At 35.1% G+C, this 22,810-nt stretch overlaps 1 protein-coding gene across 1 annotated transcript in view; it reads left to right on the forward strand.

Annotated features, from left to right (window-relative positions):
- srp68 (signal recognition particle 68) overlaps nt 1-21,593 on the forward strand; it is a 39,137-nt gene extending 17,544 nt beyond the window's left edge. The window contains exons 10-16 of the mRNA XM_056459782.1: nt 4,693-4,760; nt 4,891-5,044; nt 8,323-8,417; nt 9,297-9,426; nt 10,091-10,166; nt 10,270-10,322; nt 20,958-21,593. Of these exons, the coding sequence (XP_056315757.1) occupies nt 4,693-4,760; nt 4,891-5,044; nt 8,323-8,417; nt 9,297-9,426; nt 10,091-10,166; nt 10,270-10,322; nt 20,958-21,185 (804 nt within the window). The 3' untranslated portion in view covers nt 21,186-21,593. The remainder of the gene's footprint in view (nt 1-4,692; nt 4,761-4,890; nt 5,045-8,322; nt 8,418-9,296; nt 9,427-10,090; nt 10,167-10,269; nt 10,323-20,957) is intronic.
- The last annotated feature ends 1,217 nt before the right edge of the window (nt 21,594-22,810 follow it).

A 22,810-nucleotide genomic window follows, 5' to 3' on the forward strand; every position in this document is an offset into this window, starting at 1 on the left:
AATATGCATTTGCATTAGACATTTAGAAAATATTTTGGTAACATTTTACAATACAGAACAGTTCATATTAATGTATCTACTAAAGCGAACAAACAATGAAAAGCTTTTTTTAAGAATATTAATATTTTAATGTTAATAAATGAATATACAGTTGTCATTGTTAGTTCACAGTGCATTAATGTTTACAAGCACAGTGCTAGTGCATGTTACATGTCCCATTTTAGTATTAATATAAGTGTTACTGAAATTTTAATAACAGTATTACCTACTAAGTCAATGTCTGCCATTTATGTATTGACAGATGGAAATGTTTATTCTTTAATTTAATATTAATACATTCTACAAGACGATGCACAATACAAGTTTTCCTTAATGGTTATGTTTTGGGGTAAACGGCCAAAATGTCCTATGTAATAACTTAACAATGCAGACACAGATAAATGATTTGATGCTATGAGTCCCTTCTATCACCAACAACTAATAGTCCAAATCTGCAGGAGGCAGAAGCCCTGGAGGGAATGAAGTTGCCACATAGTTTACAAAGACTATGGATCTGCTTTGTTGCTGTTATCAATTCATGACATAATAATTGTATCAGGAACACAACCCAGTCAACATCCAAGTTAACTGTAGAACAAATGTTAGCACTAGAACTTTTTCTTCCAGACAGGATTAATAATCATATATTAAAAATCATTAGATCATTGACAAAACAATGATAACTTTTAATTTCAATACACAACCTCTGTATAACAACTAAAACTGGTTATGTTTTACAATGCATTAACCATGCTTAAGCATAAAATTATAGCTTAGTTTGTCATATGTGGGATGAATGAATGTTGAATACCGATCTCTTCCTTTCATTTTTAGGTTTTTAATCAAATGTGTAAAATGTATTGTGTTAACAGTATAATTTTATACTCTATACTGTTATGTGTTATAACTTTGAGTCACACCCCCACACTTTTATGTTAATTAAATTTTTTTTGCCTTCATAGTTCACTAACAAGTTTAGCACAGTAAATGTGCTCCCATATTACAGGTGAGAGATTTTTGAATGAAGGGTGCATTTATTGATTTTGAAAATAATTAAAGGAGAAAAACGCTATCTACTAGCTATGATTATTTATTGAACATCAATGTTAAACAATTAAAATTAAAACATACACTGTCTAAAGCCAACTGTCAATTTTCTTATAAAAAATTGAAAATAACTTGCACTTTTGGAAACAAAATAAATAATTTTCAGTGTTTTTCATTTTAAAAGTAGAAAATAAACAGTATCGCTTCTAAATAAAATAACTCTTGTATATCCTGTAAATAATATTTTAACCAGTGCACTTGCATCTTCTGTAAACAAATTTTTTAATGTAAATAATAATTTTAATGTAATGGATAACATGCCGTACCAAGGCATCTCTGGCGCAGCTCCCAATCATTGTCAATGTAGTGCAAAGCAAGGCTCAAAAATGGGTCCATCGTCCTACTTGACCAGAGATCAAAGGTGGTTGGAAAGTGGCCGCTGAAGAATAAATCAGCCACAGTCTTTAACAAAGCAGGGTCATGTGACAAGTAGGGAAAATAATCGAAAAAATCGTCTTGAAAAAATTAAATCGATTATAGATTCTGAATGTTGATTTTGAGTACTTTTCGATTAATCGGCCAGCCCTAGTCAAGAGCCTAGATAAGTTTAGTGCATCGCAAAACCAGAAGTCAACACAACAACAGTCTTTTGCCACCTCAAACTTGAACTTTCAGACTCCCCTCCAAGCCTTGTGAGGACAAGGAACTGACCACCAGCGAACCCACATGGGAACCTAGCTTAACAGAGGGAGTTCCCCACATCACAGAAGGAATGCAAGTCTTGAAATGCAACTAATGCTTTTACGCCTCTATACAACCTGTATAAATGTGTGGGAGTGTGTTTGTTAGATGTTAGTTTCTGTTAGAAGAGTCAAAGTTTCATTTTGCATTTAAAGAAAAGTACATATTTATGATTATACTGCCTTAAACTTAGATATTGTTACCCTGCTTAAATATTAAAGGGTTTTTACTGTATTTTACTATATACTCCTAGTGCGGCCTCAGCATAATGTTCTTCATTCACTGGAAGGTGGCTGGGGCCCGTGCAGTTTGAAGGGAAGGATGCTGTACTGGCAGTGCTCATTGGGGTTGCTGAAGGCAGTTTTTTTTTCTCTAAATTCGGGGGAAAGGGGGACTTGCCTTCATCAAATCTAGTGTTGAGTTGTACCGGGCCCCGCCAAGCTGCTCCAGGAGTTCATCCATTCTGTGCATGGGGTAGCTGTCAAATGTGGAAATTTTATTTAGTTACTGGATGTCATTACAAAAATAGTATGTCATTGGGTTTTGGGACCATCAAGACAGGGCTGGACTAGGATCTCTTTGATGCTTCAATGACTCTGAGCTGTCTCATCCTGGTGATCTCCTCTTCTATAGCCACCCGACGTGCCTCACATACCCAATAAGCCAAGGCTGCACTGTTTCATTGAGGGGAGCATCCTGATCTCATGCTGGATGACACAGGTCCACCCAGGCTGCTTTGTGATCTGACTGGTGGTGGTGTCTATCTCTTCAACAGGTTAAGTGGTATATCTGTTTCTCCCAACTCTGTCCCTGCCGACGAACACACTGGGACTTCGCCATAAGTTCTTTGATGCAGTGGGGGCTTTGTTGCTGCTGTTCCAAGGCCTCCCTTCCGACTTCCAGTAAGCCGCTGGGCTGTCAATCAAACAGGAGTTCAGATGAGGTGAAACCTGTGGATACTTGTGGTACCTCTCGATCAGCACATACATGAGGTTTTGCACCCTCTTCAGCATTTGGTTGAAACGCTTGACCAGCCCGTCAGCCTGTGGGTGCACAGAAGTTCTTGTCTGTTTTACCTAGAGCAAGTGGCAGAGGTCCGACATCAGCCGGGACATAAAGGGTGTTCCCTGGTCAGTCAGGATCTCAGTCAGGAGGAGAGTGTGGGTGTTCCGTCAAAGTGATCGTTTTGGCCCTTGGGCCAACAAACAGCTTCTTTTCTCCCCCCACTGTTGGTAAAGCAGACCGTTTTGCACTAGAAAGTATGGGAGGGGGTCAGGCGCTGGCAGCCAGACCACTCCTTCCATCACAAGGACATGCATTGTGCTGGAGAGAAGTTGATCAAACCCTGGCCAGTCTCATTCCAGGAGACTGTATCTCCTTCCGGACGTGTATCTCCGTAAATGCATATGATGGGTATTGTGGCTTTGCTATTGGCTCAGGATGTCACTACTTCCGGCTGAACTACAGAAACAGAACTTCCCGAATCTAGCACCACAGTGACTGATCATCCTTCTAGCTGGATGGTTCGAGTGGGCAATCCACAAGGCCCAGGATCATGGACCATGAAGAAGGTTACCAAACTTGCACGTCAAGGGAAGGTGGCTTCGGTGATCATTGGTTTATCCGTGGCATTGGGGACACCTGTCTGCTCACTGGTAGCAAGGTGCCCTCCAGTGGTTGCCAATCCACATTCATAGCCTGCTCTCTCTCCAGCATCTTGGGTAAACATTGCCTAGGTCAACTCCATCGCCATCACTAGTACAGTTATGTTTATGGGGTTTCTCATACTTACTAGCCTTCTAAACTGGCAAGGAAGCACCCGTAGCAGATGGTCGATCCACACTTTCTCAGCTATGTGAGTGGCAGTGGGACTCCTGGCAAGAAGCCACATGTGCGCATGTGCCTATACTCTAATGGGGATATTTTCACTGTAGGACCATATGAAAAGAATTGCTGCACTGCACCCACCAGTGAGAGCCAGACACAGGCTAATATCGCTGTCTTCACCATCTCTAATCATCATTCTGTGGGGCTTGTAGGGAATAATAAGCTATTTGGTGAGATACAGGCACATGCGGGCAGCAGCTTCCTGTAGCCTCTCAACCCTCTGCTCAGTACGCGCCCATCTAGCACAAGTATTGGGTCTAGGCAATGCCATGATATTGCACCCCAAACCATTACTGATCTACCCCCAAGCTTCGCTCTGGGCACACAACAGTCTGAGTGATATGCTTCTTTGGGGCTTCTCCACACTTTAACTCTTTTGGATGTGGGAAAGGAAGTAAAGGTGGACTCATCTGAGAACAATGCATGTTTTACATTGACCACAGCCCAATAATGTTGCTGCTGACACCATTGAAACCAACGTTTGGCATTATCATGAGTGACCAAAGGTTTGGCTATAGCAATCCAGGTTAGCACTCTAACATCCACACCAGAGTTACTCCTGATGGATGTGGTTTGTTCTTCTTGGTGGTATGTGCCTGCGAGATGCGCACAAACAATTTGTCTTCTTTTGAACGATCACCCATAATGTTGTGTGTATTGTAATATTTTTAGCAAAACTGTGCTATATATATATAAACCTTCACTCTCTGCTCTTACAGGTGGTGGTTGTTGTTGTTGTTGTTTTTGTTGTTGTTATTATTATTATTATTATTATATAGATTTAAGAGTTAATATATGATAGAGTACAACACTTTGTTTATATTTTGAATATTTAGAGATATTTAAAAACAAACTTTTGCTTTTCATTTATGGTTTAAAATGTCATACATACACACACACACACACACACACACACCACCCCCCGGTTGTGTGTGTTTAGTAAACCAGCTTAAAGGTTTGTGTGTCTTGCCATTACAGAAGCAGAGAGAACGAGCCACCGACGTTGCTGAGAGTAGCAAGGTATCTAATCTGCAGTATTTACACAGGTATGTTAATATAGCAGCTGTCGTAATGACTGCTAAGGAATCAAATAAAAGCTGTCCTTTCTGCTAAGCTATTTTACTGTGCTTAATGTGCTAAACGTATATTTGTTATTGTCTACATATCTGCATATAGCTATCTTACATATATCAAGTTGTGGACTGTGGTGAAGAGAAATGAGAGCATGGCACATTCACTGCAAACTAAGCTGAAAGAGCCTCAGACTGATGAGAACAAAAGAGGACCGCGACCACAGGATCTCATACGACTCTATGACATCATACTGCAGGTTCAGAAAAATTTGTGTGCACGCGTGTGTGTGCGTGCGTGTGTGTGGATGTATCAGTGCTTCCCACACAGACTTTACTTGGGCCCAGGTATATTAACTTCCGCCCAAGTATATTTAGTGACACTTTTTTTTTTTTTTTTTTTTTTTTACTATTATCAACATTCTTTTACACTTTTTGTATCTGCTCAATATAACCAAACATCCGTGATCGATTAAGTAGTGAAAAATCTTCTCTCCTTTACTGGTTTCGTTCTGTGCCCGTGAGACCTGTCAACAATTGTGCAGACAGTTTCACATGTTCTTCAGACCCACAGAGACATGCATATTTGGGACTTAAATTCATTCGGCCTGGGTTTCTAAATTTCCTTAAAGTAAATAATAGATTCATTAATCTAAACAACGCTGAAGTCTTTACTATATACTCGGAGAAGACTAAATAATAATAGTTAATCAAAAATAGTAATAGTTAATCAACGCATTTGCCTTACTTAAAAAAATTTACTCGTTTTAATCTTGTAGTTATGAGTTGTTATGAATGAGTCTTTATTTCCTTTTTTGTTATTTATTTCGCATTTGCTTATTATTTTATTAATTTGATGGTTACTATAATACATAGGCTATTTTATACACATATCTAAAATTTTCTTTAAACTTGAAAAAGAGAAGCCGATTTTACCTGTCAGTTGGTGCACATGGCTCTTAAATAGCATAAAAGTTTTTCTTTTTTATTTGTCTTTTTTATTTTATTTTTTACGTTAACCCATTAAAAAGAAACGGTCTCATAATAAATACAGTTATTATTAAAAATGAAGTTATGTTTTGTTTGTCGCATATAGTTAACTATTTATGTGATGTGGGTAAATGGTGTGTTTCAATCCGGCTCCCACTGCAAGTGCATTTCAAACCTGTGGGAAGCACTGTGTATGGGCATGCATGCATGCATGTATGCATGTATGTATGTATGTATGTATGTATGTATGTATGTTTATACAGTTGAAGTCAAAATTATTTTCTTTCTTAAATATTTCCCAAATGATGTTTAACAGCAAGGAAATTTTCACAGTATGTCTGATAATATTTTTTCTTCTGGAGAAATTTCGGCTAGAATAAAAGCAGTTTAAAAAAAAAAAAAAAAACATTTTAAGGTCAATATTATTAGCCCCCTTAAGCTATATATATTTTTCGATAGTCTACAGAACAAACCATCGTTGGTTTACACAGGGCTTGACTTTAACTTTTTTTGATCACCAGCCACTGTGGCTAGTAGTTTTCCAACATTACTAGCCACTCGCCATTTTCACTAGCCACAATTTTATTGTTGGGAAATATATTTTATACACATAAATATGACTTTGACATGCTAAAATTACTAGACTTAGATTTTGCGTTCTCCACATGCCTCCTTGTTCATTTTACTTTTTGTGTGTCGTGTATGAGCTTGCTCAATAACTATGAGCAAATTGGTCACGGTTTCATAGTATTACAATTAGTTTTTATTTCACATAATTTCAGAGCTCAAAATGAAGGATTTACCAAATTTATGTCTGACCAAACCAAACATAAACAATTAATTATTTCTTAGCCACAAATTTTTAAATGTGTCAAAATAAGCAAAATATAGCTGTATACTATACTTTTTATTTAATAAAACATGCACAGTAATCTGCCCTGGCTAAAGGTCCCAGATTGCCAGTTAACACACATAAATGGGGAGTTTATCTCCCATTAAAGCAATGTTATTGTAAAATATGATAATTAAACCATATTAACGCAAAAGAAAGCAGGTAAAAAACATACAGCGTGATAATGAAAGGATGATCACACACATGATTAACGTTAGACCCATAAATAATCTGTTTAAAGAATGGTTAAAGCGAAAGCAACTGGTGCTGCTTACAAAAAGACAAATCTGGATCTCTTGAAAGCAGCAAGACTGTGGATGTTCATCACTTTTTGTCTAGTCTGTTTGAAAGAGAATCAATCACATCAGTTGTGTTTGTAGACACAGTTGCTTCACGCAAGGAAACGGAAGCGCACGCATTTTAAACAGTCCTGCGCATCACCTCAGCTGTTAGCCCGAGTGATCATTCTCTTATTCGGAATTTACTTGGGGCCTCATGTACAAAGACTTCCGTTGAAATATATACTAAAACATTGCGTACAGGCAAAGCTGTAAATGTGCGCACACAATAAAAATAATTCAGATGTATGAAACACTGCGTACGTGGAATCCCACGCATATTCTCTTTGTACATCCGAATCAACGTGAAACTGAGTGCACAAGCGCAAAACCCCTCCCTGCCTCCTCCCCCTAATAAATATGGTAATGACTCTGGCAAAACCAAATGAAAAAGCAATGGCAAAAGCAAACAAAAAGAGAAACTTTGAACACAATGTGAATTGGAGGTGCTCCTTTCGGAGGAAGATAGAAGAAAAACAGTGTTATTTGTAAGTTTGTCCTCCAGAATTAGTAGCGAAAGAAAAAAAATAGTGGGAGAGTTTAGCTGACGCGGTTAACCCAGTGGGGCCTGAACATCGCACTGTGAGTGAATTAAAAAAGAAATGGTCCGATGTAAAGGTGTAAAATTTTGTAGTGTCTATTTAGGCTAAGTGCAAGTAGCACACCTCGTTGGAATGAGCTAGTTGAGTGATTCCCGCCCATCTCCGTTTGATTGACAGAGACGGCAGAACTAAAGAGAGCGGCAAACAGCAGCGTGAGTGGCATAGCTCATAAAGCGCATGGCAACATATTTTGACACGATTGATCATGAACCCGGTTTGAATCCAGCGTATGTGTATATGTGTGTCTTGATTACTTTTTCACATTCATAATGGGTATTGTTACATTTTATATCATGATTTGTCATAACATAATATGTTGTTCAATATGAAAATACTACACTATAGTCAAATGCGGAAAATTAAATGTTCCCTTTCTTAAAACCAACTAATTTAGACTGAGTGGTGCGCTCGAAGGTGTCCTTGTTACTTTAATATATTTAGGTACTGAGAAGTATTACTGACATAGTTACTATATGATTAGGTTTATGGTTAGTTGCATGCCAATTATGTATAATTTGTTACTACTGTAATATGTAGGTCCTTGAAAGGCAGCATAAAATAATGTTACCAAAGTGTGTTAAACAGGAGTTAAAAGTAACAGACATGTTAAAGCGGATAACAGCTCTTAAGAATTTTCACATTTGAGCAGAATTCCTATTATGACTCTTTTTCCTTATAATTTATCACAAATGTTTCACCATTTCAAATGTTTCTAGAGTCTTGCTGAGCTGTCATCACTTCAAGGTCTAGAGGAGGATCACACTTTCCAGAAAGAACTGTCCCTCAAGACTTTGGTCTACAAGGCTTACAGGTGATTTTATTTGCTTGGTGGGATCTGGTATACAGACCTTTAAGAGACCCTTAACTCTTATTATTTCTTTTAATTTTTCAAATGTCTTAAAACGTCTGCAAACTGGTAAAACTCAATCAAGATCAAGTAGAAAAGTTGTTTAGTGAGGGGGGGTGGTGGGAAGGAGGTGTTGATCTGTATGATACATGTAGATTGGTCCTGCAAGTAACTAATGGCGAGTTCACACTTTACGATTTTAGCTCATTTTAGGTTTTGTAAAAATCGCAGATGAAAGCACAATATTGTAGGCAAATCTGTGCTCGTTCACTTAAGTGACCATCACAGTGTGAATTGTTAAACGTGACCAGAGAATCGCTGACGTGTCGCCAACACCAGTGAAACATTTGTCATGCATGCTAAATATCTAAACATTGCAAGATTCTTTGACTACCAACAATTTTTTTTCTCTCTTTGCACTGCACACAGTCCTTGTTCCCTGCTGCTGGCAAAAAAATACTCCGTATTCTTTCTTTTTTTTTTCCTTTCGATGTAAATCAGCATTCATTGCACAGACCATTTCAATGGCAGACTATATAAAATATTTATTGAAGGGTACAATATGCAGTCTTGCATATGGTCTTGAGTGAATTTCTTTTTAAAGCTCCTTGAATCAAGTGTTGTGAAAGCAGCCACTATCTCCAGTAGTTAAATGTACAATGACACTGTTTACATCTGGTATTGAGATTTTTGGCAGGTCAATCAGAGTCCATTCTAAATTTGGGTGCAAACAGGATTTACAATGGTTTTTGTTCAGATCACACTATGTATAAGGTGATGCTTGCTGTTTGAATTGAAGAACGGGCAATGGTTTTGAAATGTTTGTTGTTGTGCTTTCGACAGGTGTTTCTATATAGCTCAATCCTATGTTTTGGTGAAGAAGTGGAGTGAAGCTCTTGTTCTTTATGAAAGGGTTCTGAAATATACCAAAGAGGTCCAATCCAAAGCAAAGAGCCTTAGTAACAACCTTAAGGTACCAAACACCACACATTGTTTTTTTTGTTTTTTTTTACTGTATCCGTATTAGATATTTGCACAAGACTTGCCGCAATGGTGAGCTTTAAATAATTCAAAATTAAACAAACGAGGACAGAGAGCTCATATTGAAAGGCTTGCTCACACCAAGAACAATATCTAATAGTGTTTCTGTAAAATATTAGTTTCCACTGCATTTTGGACCATTATGGTCCCTTTATTCTTACTATGAGCCTTTGAACATTGTTTCTCCACATGCTTTCAGATTTCAGTATTTCGATCCACCTTTAATGACACCATTTTTGTTAATTTCATGGAAAATAAATGGAAAAACCAGTTTCTACATTATTGTAATACTTGTGGTATGGGCATAGAAATTATTCTAAATTGCTGTGTCACTAAAACATGCATCTTGCATATGTCAATTGCATTCTGCTGACAGAATGAATACTGTGAGGGTTTTGATCAGTTGTTACTATTATTATTATTATTATTATTATTATTTTTATTATTATTATTATTATTATGTTAATTATATTAATATAATTATTATTTAGTAATCATAATTTGAAGTTTTATAGTTGGACATTAAGCTGTGAAGTTCTGCAACACAAAATAGTTTCTATAGTAAAATAGTATTTATGTTGTTCCATTCCTCCCAGGATCTCCCTGATGTCCAGGAGCTGATTGCTGAGGTCAATGCTGAAAAGTACTCCCTCCAAGCTGCAGCCATCTTAGGTGAGTAGATTTGACCAGAGCAATTTTTCTTACTCTCATTCTTAATGAGCCAAGTTTTTTCTTTGCTTTTTTTAACGCTGTGGTATTTATATTTGTGTTTCAGACACTGAAGACATTGCTGAGTTGCCCTCACAGCAGCAGATTAAAGACACCACGGTAAGAGAGGACAAATTGAATGTATTTACAGAATTTTCCATACAGTTTTCCAGTTTACTCTAGGTTAAATATTGAAGATATTTTATTGCTAACCTTTTTTAAACTCCAGATGCTCATAATCTAAAATGTTAAATAAAGGAGACTGGAATGTTGTCATGTAGATTGCTCTGTGTCAGGTTTGTCCTGCAGTAGGGGCGGTCTTGTTTAAGGGTCATTAAAACTAGTTATAGTTTCTTATACATATTTGGATCGGTTATACTTTCAGCATTGATTGTATCAATTTTCTGAATGGCTCCACAAAAAAAAAAAAAAATACTGTTTTTAATGAGGTGCTTAGGCATAATCATTAAAGTGACTTTGATGCAAGCAATTATTACAAACTCCACACTCGTGCTTAAGCTAGGGTGACAAACAAACAGTGACTTATCTAAACGACAAACACATAATTAAGCATAAATTCAAAAGGGTAGAGGAAATGTGAAAATAGATGAATGAAACCAAAATAAAGCAGGGGAATGACTGAACAAAGACAATTCAGTTTAACCATCTGAAATCCCATCAAACATTTACAAGAGGCCTACAGGCTTATTCTAAACCTGTGTTTATGTGTGATGCTTGCATATGTCTAAGCCGTTGTGCAAGTATTCAATGCAGTCTCGGATGAAAGTCTTGAGGGTGGCGAAGTTTTCCTTGGTTGAGTGAAGAATGACTTCAGTGATTAGTATTCTGACTTGATGGAATATCAAAGAATGAGGCCTGGCTGGAGCGCATGGCATCCACGTAGTCTCGGGCCAACACGCAACTCTTTCTTGGCCAGTGATACCCTGTACAGTGTCTAAGTGGGATAAGTTTCTTTGTTTGATTATTGGTACGTTCCCAGTCAAGATGCCTTTTCTCATAGCCCTGGCCCTCATTCTTTGTTTATTATTTTCTCGCACCCCGATAAAAATAAATAAATAAATAAATAAATAAAAAATAAAAAAAAGAATTTCTCAACAGCATCACTGGTAGAGCGTAGTAATACTGGTAATGATTGTTGATGTCATAGTTGATGACGTAATTATTTTTGACCCTACAGTTGCACCTTGCTAAAAACAAAAAGGCAAGTTGTTGTTGGTGATATATGAGCAAAAAAATAATATAAATGTTTAAGCAAACTTTTTCATGTACTATAGCTGTTCAGCAGCTCAAAGTCCAGTGTGCTGCTTACAGTGAAGAGGCAGACCTAATAACAAATGCAAAGCACCAGTCATAAGACCAACACTACAGGAAGGACATGTTCTGTAGGATTAATTGTCATTGAGTAGAAATAAAAATATTAGAAGAATTAAAATGCATGAAAAGTGTGGCGTACACCTGCTCAATTAAAATTAATCTGAGATATTAATGGTACCAGATGTGTTCAACAGCACTACTCGGTGAAAAAATACTATAGTTTTTACTAATTACTTTAAATTGAACCATAGTATAGTAAAGTATTTTATACTGTATATTATAGCATTTACAATCCTTAGTTAATAAATGATCCAGCATACTGTAGTGTTAACTATAGTGAACTGATATTTAAGTTATAAATACTGTAGTATACTTTTTTAACTCAGTAAACTTTGCTGTAACCTATAACTGTAGAAAATTACAGTATTGGGTACAGTAATTTTTGTAACAATAACAACTATAGAATCACAACAGATTAATTCAAGTACTTTAGTGTGGTTCAAAAACGTTATAGTTTTTTAATATGAATTACTGCAATATTTTTTTTTAATAATTGATACTCTATACTTTAAAGTATTTTTAATTTGTCCATCAATGAAACTGACTCGATTTAATCAGAAATCTTTGTAATGAGAGATTTGTGGTGAGAACATGTTCATTTAGTGTTAGATAAACTATTTCAAAAGCATCCCAGCCTCAATTTTTCAAACTTGCTAATATTTTTCTGAGTAATGATAGATGTGTAAGGCCATAGTAATTAAAACTAAAATATTTAATGTCATGGATGATTATGAATTATCCACTCTTTTGTAGTCAGAGGTCAAAATGACAAGTCAAAAATATTCTTCTGTTATGTTTATTATTTGTCTTTCATCACCAAACATCTCTAATTTACTTCAGAATAAATAAAGACACTAGAGAGCAGTGCACTATAGTATACTTGTACACTGAGGATTTAATTACTTTATTTTAACATGGTTGTGAACTGAAGATGGCCGGACTGAAGCATAAAACCCTGGATGCTCCGTAGTATATTTAAATTATACAGATAATTGCATGTCTGATCTTTCTCAGAAGCATTTCATATGCAGTAGGTTATATGCATTTCTGAAAGCAGTAATACGACTCCTATATTTTAGGAGAAAGTGAAACATGGTTATTTTGGTGTTTTTCATTTTTGGACTAATTTTATTTTTTCGCTTTGAAAAGGGAAGTTGAATCTAGGTCTCTATCAGGTCAGTGTGTTAATTTGAGGTGAAGATTTGCTGCCAGGACAATGTAACTATTTCAGATTCTTAGCATTTCTCTGCATTTATTCACGAGAAAGAGCTGGTTTAAGTCACTATGCGCTTTTATGAATTAGAAATATTTACTAGAGATGCACCGATTGACCGGCTAGGGACCGGAATCAGGCAAATTTCTGACTGGCTTGACCAGTTTCATATGGTCAGTGACGTGCGCAGCGTTGTCATGGAGATGCTGTGCGCTCACTCGCTCACTCACTCACTAACATCATTGACGCAGAACTTTTTCCACAGTGTGTGAACCTAAAGTTGTTTGTGATTTGCAGCCATGATCACCACAAAAACCTTTTCCCTGCAACATACTTTTCTGAAGACATGTGACAAGAGTTGTTTAATCTTAAGCTCTGTCACACACTCTGTTTGTTAGTCTGCATGCAGAACCTTTCCATATATAGTGAAATCCTGACGGAGAATGCCTGGGTGCGTGCCCATCATCTGAGGAATTACTGAGCAGAGCTGTTATTTCACTGTGCTAATGTTAACGGCTTAAAATGTATATAAAGTCATTAAATATTTTTTTTTCAAACTGTTCCTTTCAGTTATACTTGTTTTTTATTTAAAATAGAACATCACACAAAATATGAATATAAATTCAGACACAAAATATATCAATGAACATTTAAAATAAATGGCAAAAATACAACAGCTAATAAAAAAAAATATTAATAAATTAAAACATAGTAAAGAAAACAATGAACAATAACCCACTTTGCAAACAAAAAAAAGTACATATAGACATTAAGATTTAAAATGACTACCTTATTCTATGGGATATAGTTAAGGATTACAGCGGGGGATCATTACCCCCATAATTCCATGAAATCTAACAGCTAGTTATTCTTTTAGTTATTAATTTGTATTACAGACTTTTTTTCAAAAGTTTCCATTTTTAAATAAAAATTAAATGGCGTTTTGCTATATATTTTGCAAATTTCTGTTGATGAATAAAATATTTACCTTGTAAGATGTGAAAATTAACAACATACTCAATTGTTTATCTTTTAAATAAAGACTGTAATGAACATTTCTTTTGTGCAAATGAAAAAAATCACTAACATCAGAACAAAATTTGAGATACATCACAGTTATAGAAAATATTAGATAAGTCTTCCTTGTGTTCTACAAAATGTATAAATATTGTCAATTTCCATGAATTTAGATAAAGCTACTTTGTTAGGGTAAATTTTGTTAAGTATTTTAAAATGTATTTATTTAACTTTATTTAGAAGCCAATTTATAAGGGATTGACCAGGTAGCTTTCCAGTTAATATCAATTTTTGCATCCCCCCAAAAAAACTTTCTCTAGGGGATCATTTATGTTTAGATGGCAAAATTTAGCTAGTTTTATTATTATTATTGCTATTATATGAGTGAGTAAATGTAATTCCGGGAGTATCTTTTCAATGCTTCCATAAGAAAGGTGATTTATTAATTAGTTGTATTAAACCAGTTGGTGAAATTCTTTAAAGAGAATTGGAAAGTTATATGTTCATATGGGAGTATGTTTTCATTATCATAGAACAAAAACATTTTTTGAAACCGTTTATGTAAAGATTAAAGTTATATATTTTATTTATAAAAATAAAATAAAGATAAAGATTTATTTCTACAGTTAATGAGAATTATTCCATAAAAGCATTTTATGTGGAGAAATGTTGGGATAAAAACCAAACCAATAATACTAGCTGTTGAAATTTGGACAATAACTTTCAAGAAAGGAAAAAAAACTTTCTCAAAAAAAAAAAAACCCTTTGAGTTTAAAAGGTATGAAAGGGTATGAAGAGCCATATTTTAGGTAGTGTGTTAACCAATTAATTTTAAAGCTGTTAATAATATAATTTCTAACATTATCTCTAAGCCAACTTCTACTCTTTTACCAGATATAATGTCCTTTTTAAACTTTCTTTCCAAATAAAATCTAAGAAGGATTTATTCATATTTTTGAGAAGATCATCACTAACACACATGTAAAGAGCAGGACAAACAAATCTAGATAGGCTCTCAGCTTTGGATAGTAAAACTCTCCAAAAATAGTAAGATCCCTTTGCAGCCAATTTTTAAAAATATATTTAGTTTTCTGGATTTTGGCACAAAATTGAATTTTTCACATCATGTTTTATTTTTATAAATATAGATTCGATAAAGGATATTTCACAGGAATATTTTCAACGGAAAAGTCTTTAGAATTGTGTATGAATAAGATTTAGCTTTTCTAAAGATTTAGCTTTAGACCAGAAGATTTTGTGAATTTTCTAGAAAATATCTTCTAGGGCTGTTAACTTGATTTTTATCTTTCAGAAACAATGCAGTATCATCTGCCAATTGTGAAAAATTTTATTTCTTTGTCAAATAGTTTTAAATCCTTAATAATTTGAATTCTAAAACTAATAAAAACAAAAAAGGGGAGATTGAACAACCTTGGCATACACCACAACACATTTCAAATCTTTTAGGGATTTCTATATCCAAAATGATGGATCTAATAATATCTTTATAAAACGTTTCTATGGTATCAATGAAATTATTTCCAAACCCAAATACTTTGTGTTGAATGAATGAAGTAGGAAGCTATGTTCCAATGTGTCGAAGGGTTTTACTGAAGTCCAAAAACAATATGAGCCCTTGAATCAATTTGGTCACAATAGTCTAAAAGATATGCCTGTTTTTAATGAAGCCCATTTGAGAAACATGTATAATTTGATCTAGCTCTGATTTCAATCATTTTTATTTATTGTTTTGGCCTTTTTGCCTTTATTTAGTGGATAGAATAGTATTTTACACAGGAAGCGAAGTGTGAGAGAGAGAGGGGGTAGGGATGGGTAATGTCCTCGAGCCTGGATTTGAACTCTGGATGCCCAGAAGTGCTACTGCACCATATGTCAGCATGTTAACCACTAGGCTATTGCGCCGACTGATTTCAATCTTTTAACACATACCAGTGCAATTCATTTGTACTCTATATTCGAGAGAGTAATAGATCTCTAGTTATCAATATCTAAAGGATCCTTATCTTAAAAAAACTATAGATATATAAACTAACACATATTGTAGAATACTTTAGGGCTGTGCGATTTTGGGAAAATATCAAATAGAGTTTTTTTTTTTTTTTTGACAGATTGCAATTTTGATTTGATTTGCGATTTAATTTTGTAGTCAAGCTTCAGCTCAATAATCTGTATTGTAGCTTCTTACTGCTTAAATGCAGTGAGTGTTAGTTAAAAAGGAACTGAAAAGATATGAACTTATTAGCAAACAACTCTGAAATTTTACTTTGCTAGCTACTAGATTGAGTGTCACTGGCAATGCTTTTAGTTGACTTTTTAGCAAGACACTCATATACTGCAGCCACCTGTGGTGCTTTTTTTAGGTGCTGGTTGTTGTATTTCCTCATGCTGTGGCATAAATTCTGTGACAGCTCTTACAAATTACCTGTTTTTTTTGTTGTGTCTGTGATTTAAAACCAAGATATTCCCATATTATCGATGTGCCATTTTTCTTTTATATTCGTCTTTTAATGCTTCTGAAGCAGCAAATGCCATCATCCCACTCATTCGCACTTTCCTGTTTGTTATTTATTGTGGGTGCTCTGCATAGTTCGGTTGCTTAATTCTGATTGGGCAGAACGAAAGTGTGCTCACTCAAATGGCTAGTAAGACTGTCACACACAGACGGCAGTCACAAATTTGCTGTGGGTTGGGTAAGTTAAATGATATACATTTCATATCGCAGCCTCTTGCAATTTAGCTAATCACAATGTTTCAAATTGCGATTCAATTTTGATTAATCGCACAGCCACACTTTAGTTTGTTAAACAAGACCGTAGAAAATTACATGATTTGTTAGTGTTGTTGGTGTGTTAATCCATTTGAGTGGAAATCCTGTATAAATAAAATCACATTTATCACATTTATTTATATATATATATATATATATATATATATATATATATATATATATATATATATATATATATATATATATATATATATAAATAAATAATTAATAATAATATGATGTGATATGAGCAAAATCACACTTATAATCGTGTATATAAAAAAAGAAAATCAAACATGGAGTCTAAAAATCCTTTTGTATGAGGAACTACTTTATTCCGCCATTCCTTCACATCCGCAGCTGATGTCAGAACAGCAGAAACTATTACTAATTCACCAATGTCACTTTAGAGCTAGAATTTGAATGCTTCTCTAGTGTAATGTCTAAAGTGATGACAAAACAGGTGATGTTGCTCTCATTTTAAGATTGTAAGGCTGAACAGCATGAAACTCCATCAGTCTTGAGACATTTCCCAGTATTTCTCGGTTACAATCGGGATATTACATTAATTAACCCCAAAAACGCCAAAGCAATGCAAACGCAACACTTAGGAAAAATGCTAAACATATTTGGGCATTTCTTCTTTCTTTCTTTTTACTGAACTCGTCTGCAGTAATGAAAACCGGAGACTCATTAGAAACAAACAGATGGCCAACCAAAAAGTAACTCAGGGTTATACAAAGAGTGGCCAACGCAAAACATACATTTCTGATATGTGAGTCTCATCTCACACTCAATACACTACAATTACTATGGTAAAAATACAGCACTACATAAAAAAAAGAGAGAGATTGACTTAGAATGTCACTTGCCAGTTTTAAAACGATTTGATCAGCTGTAGTTTGAAATTACATTGAGTGTTTAGGGTCAAGACACCGCTCAAATCTGCTAAAGGTTTACTTTTATTTTTTGGGATGAGACATATGAAATCCTTCTTGACTTGAACGTCAAGGTTCCTGGTTCGATTCCCAGTCTTGGCAGAAATTCATGGAAGGAATGATTAAACTGCACTCTCTCCACCTTCGATATCCAGCTGAGGTGCCCTTAAGCAAAGCACCTAATTTCTAAGAAATAGCTGCCCACTGCTTTTGGTGGATACACAGGGTGTATTTTTGTGTGCTCTCACTCCTCAATAAAAAAAGAGTTTGTGTGTGCACTTGGATGGGTTGAAAGCTATGGACCAATTTTCGAGAATGGGGAAAAACCATCCTTGACAAGACTCACGTCACATCATTCAACTGAGTGTGTCCCAGAAATGAACGTGTGATACTTGACGCTGTTATTTGTTTTTGTCAATGGCTTTATTATTCACATCAATAGGTTTCCTCTGTCATCTGGCTAATCACTGTGATTTAGGGGATTCTGGTGGGGAGAACAGCTCTCAGAGCCACTGTTTCTGCTGCTCTATGCATAGCTCACTATCACACTCTGCGTGTGCGCGCTTATGCATTGCAAGTGTTTTTTATGTAATACCTTCTTTTGTTCCTTACTCGCATGGTGTCAGACTGAAGGCAGAGAAAAGTGAATGTGAAGTTGAACATCTCCCATGGCCTGCACAGTCACCAGACCCAAATATTATTGAGCCACTTTGGGGTGTTTTGGAGGAGTGAGTCAGAAATCGTTTTCCTCCACCCACATCATGTTGTCCACACTCCTCTAACTTATACTCCTCACAATCACTGCACTATTTAACACTTGCACATTTAAAGTTTGCACATATTCATTGCACTGATTCACTTATTTGAACTGGACATACCCACTGCACATGGACATTTGTAATTATGTTTATCTATCTGCACACTTCTGCTATTAATAGTATCCTGTACATATATTCATTTATTGTAAATCTGTTCATAGCTAATACAACCTGTATATAATGTTCATAGTACATCCATCTGTAAATATCACCATAGTTTTTCTGTAACTGCACTTTATAACTTATACCTATATCCTGCACTTGCTGCTATTGCACTGCTGGTTAGACCTAAACTGCATTTCGTTGCCTTGTACTTGTACATGTGTAATGACAATAAAGTTGAATCTAATCTAAAACTGGTCACTATTCTCCAAGAATGGCCTCAAAATCCCTCTGGCCACTGTGTTGGGCATATAATTGTCATTCCCTAGATGGATTGATGCTGTATTGCCCACAAAAGAAGCCCATACACCACACTGATTTATACTAATGGTCTTAATATGAAACCAGGCGTATAATTTAAATGTTCCAACCAATGTACATTTATTTTATTCTTTTTAGCATAGGCATTAGTTATAAACTCAGAAGTGAAGACCTGGAGCAGGATTCTTTGAGAACTTGTTTGTTGAATAATTTTCTTTTTCAACTTGCAATTTTCTAGGTTGTTTCCTTTTTTTTTTTTTTTTTTGATAAGTGTTACCTGCCGATACCAATTTTTGCTGATTCAGATTTTCTTTCCATAAATATTATATTATTTATATAATAATTTCCTTCATTAATAGCACACAAAAGAAATTTTCTACTGTCTTTTTCACAAAAGATACTGTAGTAATAGAAAACTAGAGTAAAAAATATAGCATATAGTATTATATGCAATACTAGTTCTTTACTATTGTAAAGCACTTGAATTAATCTGTTGTGGTAATTCTATAATTGCTATAGTAAAACTACTATAGAAATATAAACACACAGCTTTATAGTTGTCTACAACTATAGGGTATATTATACTAAAATACACTAGGGATGCACAATATATCATTTCAGCATTAATATTACAATGTGTTCATTTGCATGTGTTTTTAATGCCTGGGATTGTGTAATGTTTTTTAAATCATTCGGGCATAAAGCCATTTGGGACTTTAACAAAAATATACATATTTTTTGTTATTTTTTAAGAATTGAATACTGTTAGACTCAAAAAGATAAAATGATTTATTTAATTTCTATGTTTTTCTTGATTGTATTTCTAGATTGTTTATTAGATTTTGTGGAGATGCGCTCCCACTGCAGAATCATCCCAATCAGTCTAACATTATAAATTCTTTCTTATTAGAAAAACATTAGGTCATCTGGTAAAATTGTATTCATATCGCAATATATATCGCAAAAAAAATATATATATTTCACTGTTAGATTTTTCAAATATCATTCAACCCTAACATACAACCCAATTTATTGTAGTAAAATCTTCAGTATTCTTCAGTATTTGTTAAAGTTTATCAGTTCATTATAGTTAATATTACAGTATGCTGGGGCATTCATTAACAAGTAGTTGTAAATGCTATAATATATCCAGTATAATTCACTTTAATATGGTTTAAAGCCATTATAGTAGCCTAATTACTATAAATGAGGCTACTATAATGTAGTATAACTGTAGTATTTTTTGTGTGTGTGAAAAGCACATGCTTATGATGTATTATAATAAACTGAATAATTTAAATTTAGCCTATTTCATTGGCTTATAGATACTATTTGATTTTGTATCTTGATTTGGTAAACATTTGCTGACAATGTTGATGTAACTGATGTCTTTTCTCTAAACACAAGAATAACTGATTTGTCAAGCAGAATTTTTACTCGCAGAATTACATTTTAAAAACAGTTTGAAAGCAAAATGTTTATTATGACTTGAATGACATTTTAGCCGTTTCCATTAGCACAGGGAAATGGCAGCTCTGCTTGATAAATCCTCAAATGATGGCTGCGCACCCAGGTATTCTCCGTCAGGAATTCACTATATGCACAGGTTCTGCATGTAGTCTAACAAGCTGCACGTGTGACAGGGCTGGAGGTTAAAGGTTTTTGTGTTGTGGTTCAGTGACCGAACAGTTTATTGATCGCCACAAAGGCTGATTTATACTTCTGCGTCGAGTGCGCACAGATGGTCTGGTGGTGTCTTCGCAGTCGTATACCCATCACCGTGGCTGGTGCCTACCCTGAGATACATTTAATTCTAATCACAATGACCCGTAAATCTGGTAGTATTCAGTTACCTACAGTAGCTGCTTTGTCTCTGCTCACCCTTCTCTGCCCTCAGAGAACTGACTCAGAGATCTGAGGGCACCCATTATTTATTTGTTATTATCTTATTTACAGCAAAGCCCTGGCAGGAAATCAGCATGCTGTTAATCTTGTTGACCATGTCAACTTCACATTACAGCCTTATGAATAATTGTAATTCATTAAAGATTCATTTATGAATGATGGATGTTTGTATTTGTGTTGATATTTTACAGTATGAGCACATTGTCTTCTGATCTTCTGATGCTTTGAATTTAAGCTGTTTTTCTGGTATATCCACAGCCTCTGTCTGATCGACTGGAGAATTTTCGACTAGACTCCACCCTTTTGAGCAAGCAGCCCAACCTGGTGCAGTTCCCTCCAGACTTTCAGCCAATTCCATGCAAGCCTCTCTTCTTTGATCTGGCTCTCAACCATGTGGTGCTTCCACCTCTTGATGACAAGGTTGAGCAGAAGGGGAAGGGTGGCATCACTGGCTACTTCAAAGGCTTCTTTGGCTTTGGAAGCTAAATCTAAAACCAGGTTTTGTGTTTGGCTGTCTGAATGGAGATTTTTGTTCAGGATTAAGAGTTATTAAATCCTTCTCCATTTACATGTCTTTGATTTAAGTAAATGTTTAGCCTCCTTCATATGGTGTAGGTATGGTGTTGAGACCATTTATTCATATGCAAGAATATCTTGTCAGGTGACAGTGGTAATCCTTAGTGTCATTACACCATCTTACATACAGTTTGAAAGTTTTGTTTAGTGTAAGTTAGTATTGCTATTTTAATCAAACTCTTGAGCCAAAATGGTCAGTTGCCATTAAAAAAAGTCATTGACATGATTTTTGTCTGACATTTGTACGGAGACCCGGAAGGGACGTGATGGTAGGGAAAAAACAGGTGGAACAAACAGTAATTAGAATATAAACAGTAATTGGAATATATATATATATATATATATATATATATATATATATATATATATATATATATATATATATATATATATATATATATATGTATATATATATATATAACATACAAAAATATGTATTGTGCTATCTCGCAAAGATGTTTTGCGAGGGAATGCAAAGATGCTTTGCGTTCCCTTGCAAAACTGTTTTTTCACAAACACTTCCTGTTCACATCATACATGTTACCCCTCCCGTTTTTTTGCCGGGATTCTCCCATATTTTACCAATATGTTCCACTATCATCCTATCATTAAGTTGTTTCCCATATTTCTCATGTATTTTTAATCTTGAAAGCACGTTGAAAAATGTCTGCATTCACTTTCTTTGTGTTAAAGCTGTGCGTTGATCGTCTCCTTCATATGCATCCTCTGAATCAGATACAGACGCGCTCCTAAGAATGCACAGATCTGTAATGAAAGCCTTCGACTACTTTAGTAACTGTTTATGTTCATTTAAGAGAAAATTAGTTGTGTTTAACTGTTTAAACACACCCCCGAATACCAGAGTGTCCTGCACTTTCGCTCCTCTTTAAATGGCGTGTACAGAAGTTGATCTGGGATCAGTTTATCATAAGGAGCGCGTCTGTCAGTAAGCGCTTCTACCAGTAATTGGCTTATACCTGCATTGACTAATTCAGAGGTTGCATATGAAGGGGGACGATCGACGCGCAGCTTTAATGGAAAGAAAGTGAATGCAGAAATTTTTATATTAATTTCAGCAAGCTTTCAAGATTAAAATTACATGAGAAATATGGGAAAATACTTAATGATAGGATAATAGTGGGATAGAATGGTAAAATAAGTGAGAATCCCGGCAAAGATGGGAGGGTTGACATGTATGAAGTGAACAAAGTGTTAGTGGAAAAACAGTTTTGCGAGGGAATGCAAAAACTTAAAAAATAAATATTTTCCTATCACTGTTTTTTTTTTTTTTTCTCCCACCCAGTTTTTTTTTTCCTTCCACCCATGTATTTTCCCCACCATCACGTCCCTTCCCGGTCTCCATACATTTGCTACTGTTAAGGGGTTAATAATAATTAAAGAGTTACATAATTTACAGTACAATTAAGAATACAGGAGTTACACTGTGTGGTCTGATGTGTTGGCAATGATAGATTTTGATTTCTGCAAATAGAACGTGACCTTGAACCTACCTTAAATATTCACTATGATGAAAT

The sequence above is a fragment of the Danio aesculapii genome, chromosome 6 (assembly GCF_903798145.1).
Source record: "Danio aesculapii chromosome 6, fDanAes4.1, whole genome shotgun sequence".
Classification (NCBI taxonomy): domain Eukaryota; kingdom Metazoa; phylum Chordata; class Actinopteri; order Cypriniformes; family Danionidae; genus Danio; species Danio aesculapii.